The sequence below is a fragment of the Colossoma macropomum genome, unplaced genomic scaffold, assembly GCF_904425465.1.
Source record: "Colossoma macropomum unplaced genomic scaffold, Colossoma_macropomum, whole genome shotgun sequence".
NCBI classification, from domain to species: domain Eukaryota; kingdom Metazoa; phylum Chordata; class Actinopteri; order Characiformes; family Serrasalmidae; genus Colossoma; species Colossoma macropomum.
In genome coordinates this window covers 9,468,926-9,488,084 of record NW_023494799.1, presented here as the reverse complement: position 1 = coordinate 9,488,084, position 19,159 = coordinate 9,468,926, and the positions used below count along the sequence as shown (strand labels likewise).

The 19,159-nt window shown below is 41.3% G+C and overlaps 1 protein-coding gene across 1 annotated transcript in view; it reads right to left on the bottom strand.

Annotated features, from left to right (window-relative positions):
• The window catches only part of fgf22 (fibroblast growth factor 22), a 39,821-nt gene extending 23,738 nt beyond the window's left edge, over positions 1-16,083 (bottom strand). The window contains exon 1 of the mRNA XM_036587381.1: positions 15,152-16,083. Coding sequence (XP_036443274.1) covers positions 15,152-15,491 — 340 coding nt within the window. The 5' untranslated portion in view covers positions 15,492-16,083. The remainder of the gene's footprint in view (positions 1-15,151) is intronic.
• Between the last annotated feature and the right edge of the window lie 3,076 nt (positions 16,084-19,159).

Here is a 19,159-nt window from a genome sequence, read left to right as displayed (position 1 = left end):
GGGGTCAGAGACTGGACGATACCATCATTCCCTCAGACAAGCCTGATCTGTCTGATTTGCACATGTTCAGTAGACATGAGTAGCCTCCATTCGTCTAAGTGTTTCTGAAGTATAGATTAAAGACAGGGACTAATAAACTGCTGTAGTTGATCTTCAGTGAATCAACTCTGTACTGAACTGATTATGAGAACAGTAATCTTATCAAGTGACTCATCATGACAAAGTTCAGAATGATATTAATGGCAAAGGTACTCTAAATGAACACAACAGGGTAATCCCGAGTCAGAATAGGTGAGAAGGGTGGAGAGTAGTTTAACCCTCTAGATCCATAAAGTTGTAATCTTGCTCTTAGTCACATTACCTTAAATTTGCCTTAATGTAGGGCAGTGTTCATAAGCTCATCATGAAAACTGACATGAACCTACATAAACATTTGCAAAGGCTTATTCCAATGGGTCTATCATGACAACTTTGATGTGAAGTTGTCATGTCACCTACATCAGCTCATGATTGTCTGGGGTAAAATGGCATAGTTGCTATAACAACTGACTGAAGCTTACTGTATTTCACAATGACATAACTCTGATGAAATGACATAGTTTAAGCGCTTAAAATCCCAGGCTTAGTACATACTCAGGATTATTATTCAGTAACTACAGGGACTCCAATGCAAACTAATAGGGCTTTTCTTAGGTCATAGAAGTATGTAATATGCTTATGGCTTGGTAAGGGGTTAACCCCGTAGAATTTCAGGCTTATTATGTACTAAGGCTTATTATTCAGTAACTACAGGGACTTCAATGCACACTTTGGGCCTGCCAGCAGGCTCTGTCCATTTAAGGTGTCAAATTGCATAAATGGTAAAATGAAATTCACTTTAAGGGCCACAGCAAGTTCTCACTTTTGTTTAACCAGCCGTATCTTATCAGCATTATGTCACTGTGAAATAAGCTCTGTCGTTTCACCCCAGAAAGTGTCCCGACACAACCTAACAACAGAAAAAGATCACTGTCACCAGACATAAATGTGTCAACTTGACATCAAAGCTGGCAAATGCAACATTTATGACAAATGACACCCCTTGGAAAAAGTGTTTATAAATGTTTATGTAGGTCTGTGTCAGTTGTTGTGAAGAACGTATAAAGGTGTACCTTTATGAATACTAAACTCTCCTAGCTTTGAAGGTGCAAGAGTCTAGAAATTTCTGCTACCTAACAAACTTAGCCTATCAGAAGCCAAGGTGGGCCACTGAACAGCCCATTAATTAACAGAGCTATAATACAGGCCAGCTGACCAATAATTACTCATCATCCCACCCAGAGCTTTAGAGTACTGGAGGTCTGGAGTTGGTTCTCCCATGGGGTCCATGGAGGTGAACAAGGTGGAGGAAGTTGTGGTCTCATTTTCCTGCTCCTGTGTGGCACTGAATGGTTTATGGGGGAGGCAGAAATCAAGCATAAGGAGGAGCTTTTCTTTAATCAAGGAAGGAATGAGAATGAGCAGCTCTCCTTCTGAACCATGCACCACTTCCTCAGGGAGCAAGCAAACAGCCATCGCTGACAGTTACAGACAGATTCGAGGAACACGATGTGATTCACGTGATTCAAGTAAGACTTAGCTCACTGCTGAGGAGCACTTGATTGCATCAAGTTGCTTCTACAGCTGCTCTCCCTGGCCAGATGCAGTGATTCTGTCTAGAAACAGATTTACACAATAGTGGTTTGTTTATTTTTTCCACCTCATTTGTCTTTGCCCCACCCATATGGAAGAATGTGAAGGTCTAACTTGGAAGTCAACTGCATATACATAGTCTGTACAATCTCCATAGAAATGCATTGGCAACAGAATGTGATGCTCTGGAGCAGCTGCAAATGAGCCTAAGGTCACCATGCCCAATGCCAAGCATCAGCTTGAGGGGTATAAAACACCCCAGCCTTGGGCTTTGGAGCAGTAGAACTGTGTTCTCTGGATGGAGCTTTATCCAAAACCTTTGTGATTGAGTTGGCGTGATCCAGAACTAATCATTTGACATCAGTACCTGACCTCACTAATGCTTTTGTGGCTGAAAGCCATCAAATCCTCACAGCAATTTACATCTACACCTACACACTACATCTAGTGGAAAGCCTTCCCAGAAAAGTAGAGGCTGTTACTGCAGCAAAAGCTTTCCTTTTAACAGAACAAGAACAGTTGGATAACCAGGTGTCTACAAACTTTTGGACATTCAGTGTAGCTAAGAGAGGGGAAGCGCAGTGGCACGAGGGCATGTAACAAGGTCCAGGGGGTTCCACTCGGCTGATCAGAGGCAGGTCAGCCTCTGTGGCCGGTCCCTGCCCTCTGTTTCATGGCATTGAAATGAGACAAACTAGACAGGGAGGTGACAGACAACACAACAGTGCCATCAGCTGCCTGTCAGACCTATCAAATGGCTCCAGCAGTGAGTGAGGCCTTGACCTTAACCCTATCCTTTGCAGGGGGTGCCTGAGACCCACTCAACCAAGCAGTGGAGCCAAACGATAACTCCTCTGGGGAAGTCCTGCTACGGACGACTGGAGAGGTTTCCAGTTTGTGTTTGGGTAATCTGGAGTGCAGAATAGTGACAGATGAAACAGATGTTCTTACCTGTTTATTTGGTCTTTGGTAATTGAGTTCGGACCTTTTCAAATCTGTTGTTAGAAGGTGGGTGTATCTTTATTTTACAGTCTACTATGTTCTAGATAGTACCCAGTTAAATAAGTTGTGCAAAAAACTAGGCAATTCATTTTGGATAATAAGATAGCCTATCTTTGGAATCTTTGGATTCCAAGACAGTCTAAACAAACGGCACCAAAATGTTAGATGCCTTACACAAGGAATACCCAGTGAGGCCTGGGATACGAACCCATGACCTTCGGGTTGCTGGCTCCCCTCTCCTACTACTAGGGCAAAGAACTGTTGAGTCATTTTGAGTGAAAAGAAGGCAAGTACCAAGACATTACGGGGTAGTTATATGGGGTAAACTGCAAGTAAAAGACATGAGGGTCTTATACACAATTCCAAATTCCAAAACATTTGGGAGAGTGTGTGAGATGCTGATTACAACAGTAATGAGTAGTGAATTCTGTTGAAAATTAAATTGAAAATAATCTTGTGCATTTGACTTTATGAACTTTATTGTTTTTTGTAAATATACACTCATTCCAAGTTTGATGCCTGCAACATGTTCCAAAAAGGTTGGGTTACATCACTTTCCTTTAAACAGCATTCACTAAATGGTTGGGGACTGAAGACACAAACTGATCCAGTTTTGAAAGCATAATTTTTGCTATTCTATTGTTATACATTTCTCTGTTATACAAGTCTGCAGCTGTGCAACCATACAGAGCATTTGTTGTCAAATGTTGAGTTTTATACAGTTTAATAAGTCATTATTTTCAATAGGTGACAGTTCTGGACTGCAGGCAGGCCAATCTAACACCCCACCATTGTAACACATGCATAATGCGGCTTGGTGTCATGATAAAATCAATATGGCCAGAGCTGAAAAAGACAGCATCTAAAAGGCAGCATATGTTGCACCAAAATGTGTTCAACATTCATGTGCTTTCACAGATTGCAAGTTACTCACTAATACCTCTTCATACCATGAACTTTACATTGGTAACAATCTGGATGGTCCTTTACTTATTTGGCCTGGAGGATACAACATCCATGTTTTCCATGACCAGTCTAAAAGGTTGACTCGTCAGACCAAAATACATGTTTTCACTGTGCATCAGTGAATTTCAGTTGAGCTCAAGCCCAAAGAAGTCAGCAGCGTTTCTGTATGTTGTTGGTATATGACTTCTGCTGTGCATAGTAGAGTCTTAACTTGCATTTGTGGATGAAGCAACGGACAGTGTCAAAGTCATTCTAAGAAAGTCTGTCCACTTGACAGCCATCTTTGCAATGCCCCTAGGCAGTTATTTCCAGTTATACAACACCAGGTTCCTATGTTTTTGAATGGGGAGAGACTCATACAACCAAAAACAGCATTAAAAGTTTGTAGCATTTGTCTCAGATAACACAAAGAAATGTGATTTTTCAGCTTGTTCTGGCTCCTTCACATTCACACATCTCCACAATGAGGTGGAGTTTTTTCTGTGTGCAACTTTACCAGCAAGCTGATTTGCTTATTTTATTGAAGGGCAAGAATTTCCTCGTAAACAGGCACAGTGTTGAGCATCATGAGCTTTCCTATTCATTTTAAAACCAGTGACCTCTCTCCTAGTTTATAAAGCCTCTACAGTGTTTTTTGACAGCAGTTTTTCATGTTGTTCCCAAGCCATGTGGTGATGTCCATCATGGAAGCATGCTGGGTTTTAATGTAGTGCCTTCTAAGGGACTGAAGGTCATGGGCATTGAGTTGTGGTTTTTGGCTTTTTTCTTTATGCACAGAAATTCCTCTGGATTCCCTGCATTTTTGATGATATTATGCACCATAGAGGCTGAAATGCTTAAAATCTTTGCAATTCTTGGCTGAGGAATGTTATATTTAAATTGTTGGATTTTTTTTTACTGATGTATTACTTGCTCATGAAGGACTAGGCCTTTCTTATATGCTTCTTTTATACCTAAGCATAATTGCATCACCTGTTTATGATGTTTTTTGAACATTTCGCATTGTTACTAGTTTTAAATTGCTCCTGTACCAACATTTTTATGTCTTACAGGCATACATTTCAGAATGAATGCATATTTATTAAAAAAGAACAATTTAAAGTTGATAAGAAAAAAAAATAAAATGCCATCTTTTGTTTTTGTTAAAATACTTTCTGTATTTATTTGCCTTTTGACCTACTGTCCCAGTTTTTTGTTTTTTTTTGGAATTGGGTTTGTAGTATACACCTATTTACTACTTACAGACAGAACCTGGGCTGTATAAGAAAGCAGCGATTCTTATTATGGTTTTATTGAGTTACCACTTACATCAGGAAACTAGCTATTAGTGTTGTACAATGTGTTGTAAGCTTAGTAAAGACAGTATAATGTAGCTAATAAAATATTTTGCTGCCTGTCACAGTTTTACACATTCTGTGGTATTCCTTTAAATCTCTTAAATAAGGTATGGAACTATAAAATCTAAGTTCAAAGGAATTTTTTAAATGCTTTTATATGCATAGTGGTTTTGCAGGTGCCAGCTAGATCAGGGATAAGCAGCAGATAAGAAAAGAAAATTTTACCCCAACATAAACATATTGTACTTGAGTAGAATTACTTTTCAATTTCCAGTGAAATTTAGGCCTAACCACTTAGATACCATAAAAAAATCCTGATTGGTCATACATGAAAGGCTGCTAAAGTGTTTCCAAGAAGTCAGTATCAGTATTTATAATTACCAAATGACAAGCAGAGCTAGACAAATGACACAATACTTGTGAACAATATTCCTTAGAACAGCCACAACAGTATCTTAAAGGTGCTTTATCACACTTATTATGGGATAGGACAGAATGAGTAACACTGCCGTCACTAACAAAATTTCATCATTTTATTTACTACAGGACTCCTCATGATAAGAGTCAATTACAATTTTATTGAAGCCTCATTCAGTTATTGTTGAAAGAACCACCCCCACAAGTTCTTAGACCTGCCATATATATCACTACACTGTTGTAGGAACAGTTCTGTCACAGTGTTGTTGAGAAGGCCTTGGTTACCACAACTGACCTCCAGTATGACAACTGAGGCTTCAAAAGACCAGACTGTAGCTCACAGCGCTATATTTATACAGCCAGGGTCGCTGGTTTGTATATATACAATAGGTAATTTTTCATTGTTGACAACATAAATTTCAACAGGCCATGATTAGTTCAAGTAAAGGTGTTGAGATAACAGTGCTGATGGCCTTCAAAGTGTTTGGCCAGACGTTTGCGTTTGACTGCACACACGCCACCTATACAAACTGTAAGGGTGTTATGTTGTGTATTATTGATAACCCATCTTCCCAGTGTTTATGAATATAGATGATCGATGGATAAATAGGTAAAACAGCTGGGCAAAGATCTGGATGTGTTTGCAACTGGAAACAGGCCTCGCACCTATAGTTTCATTTTGTTCTTAAGCCAGGCAATAACTAAGCCGTGGGTCAGTGGTGTATCCTCTGATTTGTTCTTGGTTGCTGGTGCCATTAAAGTTTGACTGTAATCAAGTTTACAAATCTGAATTTACCTTAAAGTTCTATGAGAAAATATCATAATGAAAATATTTATACTAGACAATCAGCAATGCTGTTATTTATTAGAATGCAGCACTGGATTTTTCGTGACAACCGTTACGTCATGCTGACAGTGAGCAGATGTGTCTGTCTGTGTAGAATCAGGGGAGATTCTTTTTGGGTGCGGACGTCTACGCTTACAACATAAGCATTTGGATGGACATGGGAACAAGTGAGTATTTAGGATCAGATGAAAGTAGGATAAGCAAAAATCGAATCGTGTGAAACGTCTGGACCACACAGTATTCCTCAAAATGTCTTGGTTGCCATGGTTACACGATTATCCACAGTTCCCATTGACATACACTATACCTAAACAATTTAAAGTATCCAAACATGCCTTCTGGTACTTTCATTTGCACCCATTGCTGATGGAGGCTCCATTTGAACTTATACGATCTCAGTTGAAAAGCTTTGCCAGTACATTGGGATGCTCTGGAGCAGCTGCACATGAGCCACAAGAGTTCATCATGCTCAATGCCAAGCGTCTGCTTGAGGGGTATAAATCCCTTCGCTGTGTTCTCTGGAGTGATGGAGCTCCATCCAATAACTTTGGGATGAGCAAGAGTGGCCAGAACTAATCATTCAGCATCAGTACCTGACCTCACTAATGCTTATGTGGCTGAATGCAATCAAATCCTCACAGCAGTTGGATGAGCATGTGTCTCAAAACGTATAGACATATAGCTGGTAACTCAGTGGTCAATCCAAAGACTGAAAGGGTATTTCTTATTGTGCTTTTGGGCAAAAAACAAAACCCCCGCTGCCCCAGCTGCCCCAGTACTGATCTGCCGATGCTAATCTGCTGCTCCCAGACTGGGCATAGCTACATAATGTTCTGAATGGATTCTCCATTAATAGGAAAAACAGCCTACAGTGTTCTCATCACTCAGTTCACTTTTTAACTATAAAGCCTACATTTCAAATGTAATATGTTCAGTAGACGTAGCTTCAGCAGGTACAGGGAGGGCCTGAATTTTCTTGCTGTGACTCAACTCTTTTTTATAGCGCCCTTTTACAGCTCAATCAGCTGCGTATCTGTGCTGTCCTGGCAGACGGGTGAGCGCCCCACTCATGGGTGTGCCATATTCTCATTATCGTTTGGCCCTTGGAGATCCGTAAGGTCAGGTTTGTTCACGGTTTGCAGAGAGACATTGGCTTGGTTTCAATAGGGCCATTTTGTTCTTTAGTTACTGATGTATCAGCACGATCAAACAGGGCATGAGTTCCCGGGCCTGAGTTAGGTCTCGCAACTGCTGAAAAGTTTTCCGTCCTATATAGAAGGAAACCATGCCTATCTCATGCATACTATAGAGCGAGATTAATGAGAGTAATAAGTCTGTACGCTTCCTCTGGAAACTTACATTAAATCAGCGATATTTCCAGTTAGTATTTGTTATGTACAGTACACTCTTAACTATAAAGGTTACTAAGAGGCTCCTGGATTAGAGGCATGATTATAAGAAATACCTTTAATTGATGTAGAACCTTTGGTGGCTCTTCACACTCCCATGTCTCATTTGCAAAAATGACTGGATAAGCAGTGGCGCTCAAATGAGTCCTCAGGGACCAGATGGTCCATATTTTTTGTTCTCTCCCTATGCATTGCAAATTAGGATGGAGCAAAAATCTGGAATTTATGGGTTCTCTGGAGGCCGAGTTTGAGAACCACTTTTCAAGAACCAGACACTGAAGTATTCTTAAATGGTTCTTTTATCATACTACTCTAAAGAACCCTTTTTGGTACCTCAAAAGGTCTCAAAAATCTAATAAGCATATTGTCGCTGTCCAAAAAAAAAACAAGTATCTCCACAATAGGAACCTTACAGCAGCAAAAATGTTCTTCACTTTTAATGTAAGTTCATGTAAAGAGATTCAATTCCAAGCAATTTTGGAGCATTTCTATTGGTCTATTGGTTCATAATGAAATTTTTACACAATGCAAAAGGCAGCTGGTGTGCCCCCCCCCCCCAAAAAAAGGAAATTCTTGACAACATACAGGGGAATCCCTGGTAGGCCAGTGGATAATCAGCTTCCAAAACATAACGTACTGTCTGGGCTAACACGGGTTTTAATCAAAAGGTTAATTCAGAACTCCTAAAATTCCCACAGAGTCTCATAAAGAGGTGCTGCCCACTACCTCAACCCTGACACAGTGAGGCTGAGTCTGTCTGCCTGTCTGCTCTCTTTCATTTAGTCCCAGAGTCCAGAGAGGATGACTGTTTCCTTTGGCAGATGTTAGCTTCTGGTGCCGCATGAGTAAGCCTAGCTCTGGGCTCCCAACAGATCTAATTAATACGTGTTTTACATCTCCCACGAAAATTTATAATCATAATAACGAGTGCTAATGACTTTTCACTGAGGGAAAAAAAACATTGGGTCTTGGATCAATTTTCATCAAACATAACAGATTAGCTGGTGGAGTGCATTATTGGAGCAATGTCTATTGAACTTCTGTAGCTACAGTGAAGGTTCTATTTGGTGTAGAATATGCAATGTATTAGGCCTATCAAGGCCTATGTAAATATGTTATACTGTTATAAAGAAAAATTAAGCTGACAGTCAGGTTTGCGGCTTTAGAACTTTAACCTTTTGTATTTGAAGGCTAGCTCGATACTGAGTGACGTCCTGAATGGAAGTCATTACTCGCGAAGAGAGCTCAACATATTAAGCTTGTGATTTAAGTACTCAGGATGTCGGGCTAAAAAAAAAAAGCCTTCAGGAGCCAAAGTCAGAGTCAATAAACCTACTGATGAACCCAGTAAAACAAAGTGTGGAGCCAAAGTCAGACAGGAGCTGTTTGCTGCTAATTGCTAAATTCCTTTTTTCATCCATTCACGGTATCAAACCTGGCCGTTGGACGCCCCAGAGGTTAAACTAATTAAAGCACTACTGGCACACTTTTCCTCCACCATTCCCAGGGTGTGTGTATGTGTGTGTGTATTTCATTTTTCTCCCTCGTCTCTGCTTAGTGCCAGGAACAGCTGGCAAGAGATGGACTTTCTGTATTTTCCCACTATAGTCGGGACTGGTGTCCCCACTTGGAAGGATTAAAAGGGCAGGATTCATGTGATTTTCCCCATCTCTTTGGCACCACATCCACCCTGAAGCCCCTCTGGGCTAAAAGTAAGCAACATTCCCAGACTTCACGGAAGTGTCTGGAATCACCTGGTGTCCACATTCCCTTAAACAGCACCAGGATATCCACCAGACTCTCAAGGCCCGTGCTCTTCGCTGAAGTAAACAGTTTCTCTTTTAATGCCCTCTAGATTTGTCTCAAGAAGGGAAAATCATGGTGTGGCAAAGACTGAATAGGTCCATCTGTACTGACAGCTATATGACTAGTCTTTAAAATTCAACTTATTCCTTTTGCCTGAACTTATGATGGCAGACCTATAAGACATGATTGCAGCTCATATTGTCTTTTCAGCCAGTCCTGATTTCGAACCTCAAGGAAATGGCAGAAAGAATACCTACTCCTGGCTAAAGCCCTTTTTGAGCTTAATATGCTTTACCTTGGAATCTGCAATGTCCAGCAAGTCTGCTTAGTAGGCCTGTGCCCAGTGAAAGTCCCCAAGTGATGGTAAAAACTTGTTTACCACCAGTCTAAAAATCTGTTGTTCATTTATTGATTTATTTCATACATTACAAAATAGGAAGATACTAGTATTCCCAGATATGAACATAATTGAACTGTTTAACATGTGGGTGAAATAATATCCTACATTAAAACCATATTTACTGTATCTACTACAGATGAAATTGTTGCAGCAGCTGTTGAGCTCCACTTGTTGGACACGCTCAGTGCTGCAGGCAGATGTCAGGCCTGTGCAAAAAACCACAGTGTACATTTTACATCCTCAGACCACAATGTCAGGTTTTAGACATCAGACAAAACAGCTTCAAATTTAGGGAAAAACACGAGTAAAATCTCAGCTGTCGTACAGGCCTCAGGCAAACTGGCTTCAGAGAAAACAACAATGGGCTGAGCTGAGCAGCCTCTGACAGTAAAGCCTGTTTGGCATTGGCAATTTTGAAAGAAATTTCTTTCATTTAAGAAAATACATACCTTCCTGTCCATTTATGTGCAGATATGGAAAGCCTAAGGCAGGGACAGCAGCAGAAAGGCCCCCCACCAGGGCAGGTATCAATGACAAACATGACATTAAGACAGACAACATGAAGACGGAGTTGGGGTGGAGGCGGGCAGCAAAGTGGCTTGCAGAGGAAGCAGTGAGAATGGGCAGGCTAAACCAGCTTAACTAAATGCCCTGATGAATATAACCAGTTGTAAGTGTAGCAGGTGATAAGCTGAGCCTTCCTCTGACTAAGATCAGCTGATAACAGCTGGTGATTTGAGACTGGGACCTGAGCTCACTTTGCAGCCTGCCTGAACTAATCCTCAATTTTTTGTGGCCAAATTAAAGATGACAATATATCACAACACAACTTTTACTGAACTATGCTTTTACAAAAATTATAAACTTTAACTCACACATTATCACTGTGCTATATCCCGCATCTCAAAATGACCAGATAGAAGAGATTCTAATTTAATTTTGTTAGTAGTATTGTTTTTATCATTACTATGCATGTAAAATAACCTTTGCAGAAAAAAGGTAAAGCAAAGCAAAGCAAAGCAAAATAGCCCCATGAAACTCAAGTTGCAGTTATTTGCCAATCAGTTACCCGAATAAGAACAATTAATTTATCCTTAAGTTCAAAACAGGACTAAAACATTTTAAAATGTTTTGGTGTTTGCCTAAGAAAAAGAAAATGTCTTGAGCATCACTCAAAAAAGCAATGCAACTCCCATCTTGTTGGGTGGCATTTGGTAAGTTGAATGAGCCCATTTTACTAGCCTAAAGCTAATCTGTTTGGCATTTACTGGAGATTGTGTGGAGATTGTGTTTTACCCTTAACCCTGAGATGAACATCCAGGCTATGATGTTTCGCTAAAGGCAAGTTGATACAACTTTGGCTAACTGATAGCTAGCTAAACTAATCTAGCTTGAACAGGACTTAGGAAAGCTTTTAACCAGTTAGCAAACAAATAATGTTATGCTAATACCTGGCAGGACAAAGTATCAATACCAATATCAATGTTTCTGCATTATTTATTGAATAATTGTATAACTCTTCATTATTCTTGGCCACTGAATGACAGTATTCGATCGCTACATTAACATTTCAATGTTAAATTCGTTAGACTGTAAATCTGAGACAAACTCTGTTGGTAAGCCAGTATTTTAAAGCCTGTTAAAACACATTCCTTCAGATGACAAGATTCATTTGACACACAAGGGTCAAGTGATGAATATGACTACTATATGCATTCATTTTCACCTCCGCTGCCCTATATGCCAGCACTAGTAGCACACAATCTCTCCTCTGTGGCTTCTCTGTGGCTCCATAGACTGACAGTCTCTCTTTTTGAAATATGTTTTAAATAATTCCACAATATATTCAGAACGGGTGGATGATTTTCTTCCTGTGACTTGGGTCCAAGCTCAACACGCCTATGAAATCACAGCAAAGGAAAAGGGCAGCATGTAAAGCGAGATGCAGAGCTGTGAGGGGAAACTTGGTAAACATGACACAAGGCCCTGGAAATACAGCCGAAATAGAGAGTAGAGGAGAGAGAGAGAGCAAAAGGAGGGGGGGAGGAAAGGAGGAAAAGGCCTGGCAAACAGCAAAGTGGCCATATTTTAACACAAGTGACTTTTCTGATTATGCCTGTCGCATGACTTTATTTCCTTAGGGCCAAGTGCGGTGTCAGTGCCTGGACCCAAAATCAAGCATTTGATGTCTTCATCCACACCCACCCAAAGCTTCAACAGTGTATCCTTTTTAAAGTCCCATTTACAGGGAAAAAAGATCATGTAAGCAGGTCCTGCCTGCCAGCAATATTTCATAAGTAACTGTGACATGAAAAATGAAAAGGAAAACAACCTCTTCCAAGCAGGCAGCTGTCAGGTAATGGATAGAAAAAAATGGTCATTCATCACATGACAGTCCATTCAATAGAGATAATGATGACCCATAGTCTAGGACAGTAACCCGATTTGTGAGTTTATTTGTTTGTTTGTTTGCTTATTATCCCCATTCCTCATTTCATGTGCATTCACTTTTAGTGGAAAACCTGTTCAACCATGAATTCAACATACTATGCAGGAGCTCATCCACTTAACATGTTATCACAGGCTGAACAACTTGTCTGACATGCTATCCATCAGGCTCGTATAGTAGCGAGTGGCTTATCGCGACCGATCAGTACTGAACCAATTTGAATTTCAAAACTTCAAAGCTAGGGCCAGGACGAAAACAAGTTTCAGGAATCAGTGCCAGTGCATGGTGTTGAAACGCTGTGAATGAAATTTGCTTGGCCATTATTTGCACAATTATGCAAGTAGTGTGCTTACTTTAGTGGTTGGCTGAAGCAGTGCTTTCCTAAAACGAGCATGCCAACAAATAAGGTCGTGCTAAAACCAGAACATCTGAAAAAATAAGTTCGCTTCAGATCGCTGCCAGGTTTTCCTTCGGCTGAAACTGTGTGGCGGTTGAAACGGGGACCGCTCCATTCACCCAAACGGTACGTGGACACAAAAGCTTCTCTGGCTCGCTATTATTCCCACACCAACCTTTTTTTTTTCATTCCACCTCCTCTCTACTTTCAACCTGTCTCTCTCTTCTTTGAATTCGTGTGCCCGCGTCTTCCCTCAGCTGTTCCAGTCTGCTGGGATTGATACAATATTTTCCAACCTCAATTAGCTGAGGGCCCGTTGACTAATTCCAACTGTTTTTGCACCTGAGCGGAGTCGGGAGCGGGGGCTGGAAAAAGTGAGCGGGGGCACAGGGAATGGGCGCAGCACCGGCTGTTTGGGAAAAGCCGCTGTGTTGACAGACCGTGGGGGCTATGCAGAGGACAAGGTGGGCAGCACCTTCACCAGCGCAGCTGCCCACATGTGAACAGAGCATATGAGAGTGCAAGATAGAGGACTACATTTAGAGCAAGAAAATGGCTCATTATGATGCCCAGTGCATGATGTGAGCTGTTTTATTTAGAGCACGTTATCAATAACAATCAGACAGTGGAAGCTTTGTATGGCGATTGCGTTTAGCTGCGTTATAACATAGATCATTCTGATTTATGTGAACTGCATTTTGATTGCTTTGGTTGCTGACAGTAAAGCTGTCAATGAAATGTTATGCCAGGAAATATTCCAGAGTGTTGTTCTTTCAACTGCACAACCCAGGGCCGTATAAGCATTACGCAAGATGTATTATATCATGGTGAAGGAGACCCTCGCTACTCAAGGGGCACTTTTGAAATTCGGGAGCAGGAAATGAGAGGACGGTAGGCAAATGTACAAGCAAATTGCATTGGAGGACTGCACTATTTCAGCTAATCATGCTCAGCACTGGCTACTAAGCAGATCTGACAGAGCTCTGGAAACTAGAAATGTATAAAATTCACTGTGGTGCTTGGCCAAGGACACTCCTAGAGTTTATCACAACCCAACACTGGTTGCAAAATTCATGAAGAAGGGATGATAAAGTTACCAGACATGTGTAGTTGTACTACAAAATGTACATTCTTAGGAAAAAAGGAAGGGAACAGAAGGGTTTATGACTTAACAATAGCCACATTTTGGTGCTATTTAGAACCATTTTAAAATGCATTTTACAGTGCAACATGTTTTCCATCATAGAAAAGAACCATTAACATGCAAGGAACCAATAGTGCATTCATATGGTTAATTCAGTAACCATTGCCTTTACTATGGAACCCTTGATGAACCAAGATGTAGCCAAAAGTGAAAGACTAAGTTTAATTTGGTCTGTCCATATAATTTGTCTTGATCTTCAGATCAGAGCCTAGAAGCTTACATCAACCTGGCCACTTTAAAGGCACCATACCAGGTACCATTAATATTCATTTTTGCCATATTTCCATGCAATTTTATGTAAAACTACTCAGTGTATCCTCAAAAACAGTACAGTTGCAAACCAACAGACCCAAGCTGTGTTCCCAGTTGGAGCAACTGGTCTGGAAAGGATGATTCATGCTCTTCACAGTGGGCACTCTGCACGTCCAACCCTAAACAACTACAATGTGTCAGTCTCGTGGCTGTTAAAGCTCAAAGCCAGACTGACAGATAGCCACTGCTGACCCCTTGACGTAGGGTCTCATGGAGTAAAGCTCCAGTTGCTGAGAAAGAATAGATGTAGAGTCACATGGGACCCAAGAATTTGTGATTCGTTTGGCGCAAGGAAGCCTGTTGATGACAGGCAAATTCGGGTGATTTATCCCTGTGGAAAACAAACATACCAACTGCACCTGCTGTTTCAAGATGTTCCCCAGAAGAGGCTTAAGATAAAGTCTGCTGTTAATTCCGAATCTCTTAAAAGCCTGCAAACTGTTCCTAAAAACAGAAATGTCAAAGTAAAATGGTAATTCTCAGCCATTATTATAACTACTGTATAATATACTACATACTTAACACATATTGTAGTGTTTGAGGATACACTTGCTGATTACGAGTAGATGTCTTGCGTCTGAACTTCGACGAGCTTCTTAAAAAGCAGACTCCTCATTCCCTGCCCATTTTAATGGCTAACAGACACATTGTGATTCCTTAACTCTGCTTCACTATAAACACGGCAATGGCTCACCCATGAGGTGATTCTTTTACTCACAGGTATTCCAGAGCCTACCTAGAAACAGCTAGCTCCTCAAACACAACACCAATTCAAGGTAAGGTCTGATGACCCAAAGAAAGGGCAGAGGAATCCCGAGTGATAAAAGAAGCCATAAAAGAAGATAAGACGGTGCACTTATGGCAGTAAAAGTGAAGACTACAACATAATGAGCTCCCCACCCTTTCCAGACACATATTTCTGCCGCCTACTCACTGTCAGGATAGTTCTTGCGTCGGGTGCCGTCCACCTTGCCCGTCTTGTCGATGCAGAGGAAGAACTTGTTGGCGGAGTACAGGCGCCGCAGCCGGACGTCGCCCTCTAGGTGGTTGTAGCTGCGCGTGTGCCGCTCTAGAGTCCACGAGCAGTTCGTGCTCCGTGCCAGCAAGTGGAGGGGGTCATGCCCCAGTCCAGTCGGGCAACCTCCGAGAGTGGTGCCAGCCAGAAAGAGCAAGGAGAGGCACGCCAGGCGGAGGGAAAGGGCGCAGGGTTGCAGGGGCAGCCCGAGACGGGCCAAGCCAATGGAGGTGAGGTCGGCCGACGTCCATTTGCACATGGTGGGTCAGACTCCCGAGGTGCACCTTGCGCAAGCATTCGGCATGATTTTGCACCCCGTTCGCTGCCCCGCTACACACAGTACCTTGAAACAGCAGCTGCTTTCAGCGGGAACCATTCAGAAAGAGCAGACAGAACCTTGCAGAGCTTCTGCTGATGCTTTGGTACTTGAAGGATTTCTGTTGGATCCAGGCACCTGTTTGTCCTTTTCCTTTGCTGTGGCTGGTCTTGCTCTTCACAGAATTGATGTGGCACTTTGTAATCCCATCTTCCAGCTCTTCTCGGGTTTCTCTGGAGCTCTCAGGTTGCTTGACTAAACTTCACTCAGCTGTGGAGAGAAGAGTCCTGTCTGACGGCTGCACCTTGCAGACGCTCCCTCTCCTCCCAGCCAGGGGCTGTGCAAGGTGAAACGTGAGGCTGCCTGACCCGTGCCTGTGAATGAGCTGAGTGAATTGTGTGTGTGTGTGTGTGTGTCTCAAAGAGAAAGGGAGTGAGAGTAGGGAGAGAGAGGGAGAGAGGAAGAGAAAGAGGCTGAGGGAAAGAGAGAACCAGCCGCGAGAGCACGCCTGTGTGACCGAACGAGGCAGTAAAGCTGTAAATGGGTGTCCACTGCTTGCTGTTTGGTGGGGTGGCTCACTCTTCCCCTGCATTTTATCCTGGGCAGGGCTTGTATCTGGGGGACTAATGTGGATGGGTGTGGCCAGGATTATTCATAATCACTTCAGATGAATGACCCTCTCAGTATTGTCTCACCTTTTATTTTCCTGCACCATCATTCCCCCAGAGCAAATTCAGCAAATTCACTAAACTGTTCTAGTTTGGAATCACCATTAGCTCTCCAACTATTTCTGTGTGCAATTTAAAGCAACCTACACCTCTGTTTTATTGTCATCATTTTCGCCGAGGTACTCAATGCCATTTTTACTGTAATGAGATTTTAATCTGCTTTATCTTCAGAGATTAAGCAATAGAGTCATGGATCCCCCATTTGGGTTTCATGCCATACAAGATATGAATGACAGTTGCAATGGTGACTGCATAAAGTTATTGGTCTCTATGGAGACTCCATAAACAAATTTAGAGACATAATCAAATTGACACAGATACACCACCGTTCCAGTTTCGAATCACTATTCAGTAGCTCTCCAGCTCTTTTTGTCATTCAAAACATATTTAAAACTTTTGAACCTTTTACAGATTTGTACAAATTAGGTAGAAACCAATAAGGTTTACCATAGTACCATCTTAATAGGACCATTTTGTTCATGTACCTGCAACAAAATTGGTTTTATATTAATGAAAACAGTGCACTGTATAAAATCAAATTTAACAATATTTTGATTAGTTTTTTTGTTGATTGAGCAAAAGGTTAGATGAACAACACATTTGAGGCTTCTTGAACCTTCTTGAATAGATTTCTGTTTTGTATAGTTTTGCTATACAATATCTAATGGATTAGATAGACAAATTTTTTGAACACCAACAGGAAATCTCTTGCAAAGACAGAATACAACATATCTCCTCATAGTATTAGATAAACATTAAATCATCTGTCTTTTTGCAAAAGTTGGAAGGCTATCTGTGAACCAAGCAACGTTGAAAATTAAATAAAGTATAAATATCAAAAGACACATGACCTGCCTTTATAACTTAGCATATTCAGTGTACTTTATTACCTAATTTTTGGGTATGTATTATGCTATACCTACTCCTCATGCAGAAGTAGGTATAGCATAATACCGTCACTACCCTCCATGCAATAAATCAAGTTCCGTTCCCTGATCAGGTATCAACACCACACTACACCAATGAGAGTCTGTAACATTATTAAAATGTACGTTTCTCTGGATCACAGCATCAACCAAATACCTTGAATGTAATGTAAAAGGCAAAGACTAAGCCTAGACTAAATAGAATCGCCAATGGTAATTCTCCATTGACACTGAAATTTAGCTCAAAATTAAGCTTAATCAGGTACAAAGAGTTTTGCCTAGCCAAACATTCCTATGTTAGTTTAACTAAATATTTCTTTTAATGCTAACAACAGAGTGTCAGTCAGTATTGTTTACACTAGTTGAGTTAAAAAAGAAATAGTAAAAATTGGCACTAAGCTTTTTTATTTGTTGTGCGATCTCAAAAACATGGTATAACGTTAAGAACGTTCTCATAAACTTCATATCCTGAGTGCCTTGAATTTGAAAAGTGGTGGGCAAATCACAAGTTGGATCATGTTTCAAGGAATTACTATAAATTGATAATTACAGTATATAGTTTATCGTTTAATAGCTTCTTACTGTTCGCAAAAAAATACTTTTTGAATAAATAGCTTCAAATACTGTCTGGTGTCTAGCTAATAGCATTTCTATGTACACTTTTATTATTGAATAACAATAACTTACTTGAAGTTATTAATATGACAAGTAATTCCAAACTTTTTTAAAGGTGTAACGTTTCTTCTCTTCAACAGGGATGCTAAATGAAATATTCGCTACTCATCGTTTTCTATGCTCCAGCTACTGCATGTTTCACCAGACAAAGTGGCTTTCTATGGCACATTTGTCTCAGCCTAGCCTCTTTGGGAGTGCTTATATCCTTTTAAAAGGCTCCTGCTTTCAATGATGTGTGCAGCCCGGAGGCAGAGGGGGGTCGTCGGGTGGAAAAGGTCTTAAGAAGTGTGTTTCACTGAGGGGCCACAGTCAGTTCACACTCTCCAGCTAGTTAACAAACATCTCCCAGAAGTGTTGGTGTTCACGCTTGCCTTATAAAAAAAACTTGTGGAGACAGAGGTCTGGAGTCCCTCAACTCGATCCCTCGCCCCCGGTACCCACCCCCACCCCCCACCGTTCATGTCTACCTGTGCGTGTTGGCCTTCGGGTTTCCTGGTGCTGAGCATCAAAGCTTCTCCTTAGCCTCCTCCATTATATCAGCTTGAGGCTTCATTAAACAAAATCACAGTCCTGCACCCCCAATTAAATCTAACCACGGCATCCACTCAGCTTGCCGCTCCCACAGAAATCCCCACTCCTCACGAAATTTAATGGAATCATGCTTGACACGAGCTGCTTGCTGCAAAGGCCTCAAGAGAACACCTATGCAGCAGTGGATGTGGGTTAATCAGCCCTGAAGAAAACTTGCAATCGATTTCATAAAAACAAAGGACTTGAAATAGTTCTCGGGACAGCTGAGTGATTACAGGCTCCCCGTGTAATTGTTCCAGGATGTTCCAGTCTTCTCACCAAGCGCTGTAATGGAAATTGTCATCGCTGACCTTAAAAGTGAAGAGGACTTTCAGGAAAGTCTGTTTAGCTTGTATAGGTCAGAATATGTTTGGAAGTAAATAGTAATCCAGCTCAGTCATCTCACAACATTAATTCTTCCACTGGCCTCAGGAGTAGTCTGTTTTCAGCCAAGCAATCCCTGTATTAGAAGGAAACCCTTTAATGCAAGCAATCGTGTGCCCCTCCGGCACGCTCAACCACCCCGGAAGTCCTTGTGCCCTTTCCTTTCCTTTAGAAATTGACGGTAATTAAAATCATTCATGGCACTGTAAGATGTTTCACTTTAAAGCCTGTGACTTCCCTTGGGGTCAAGAACAAAGTCCTGTCCTCCATCTGAATGTCAGATGTGGCATTATATATTCCCACATCCAAACATGTGGACACTGGCCAC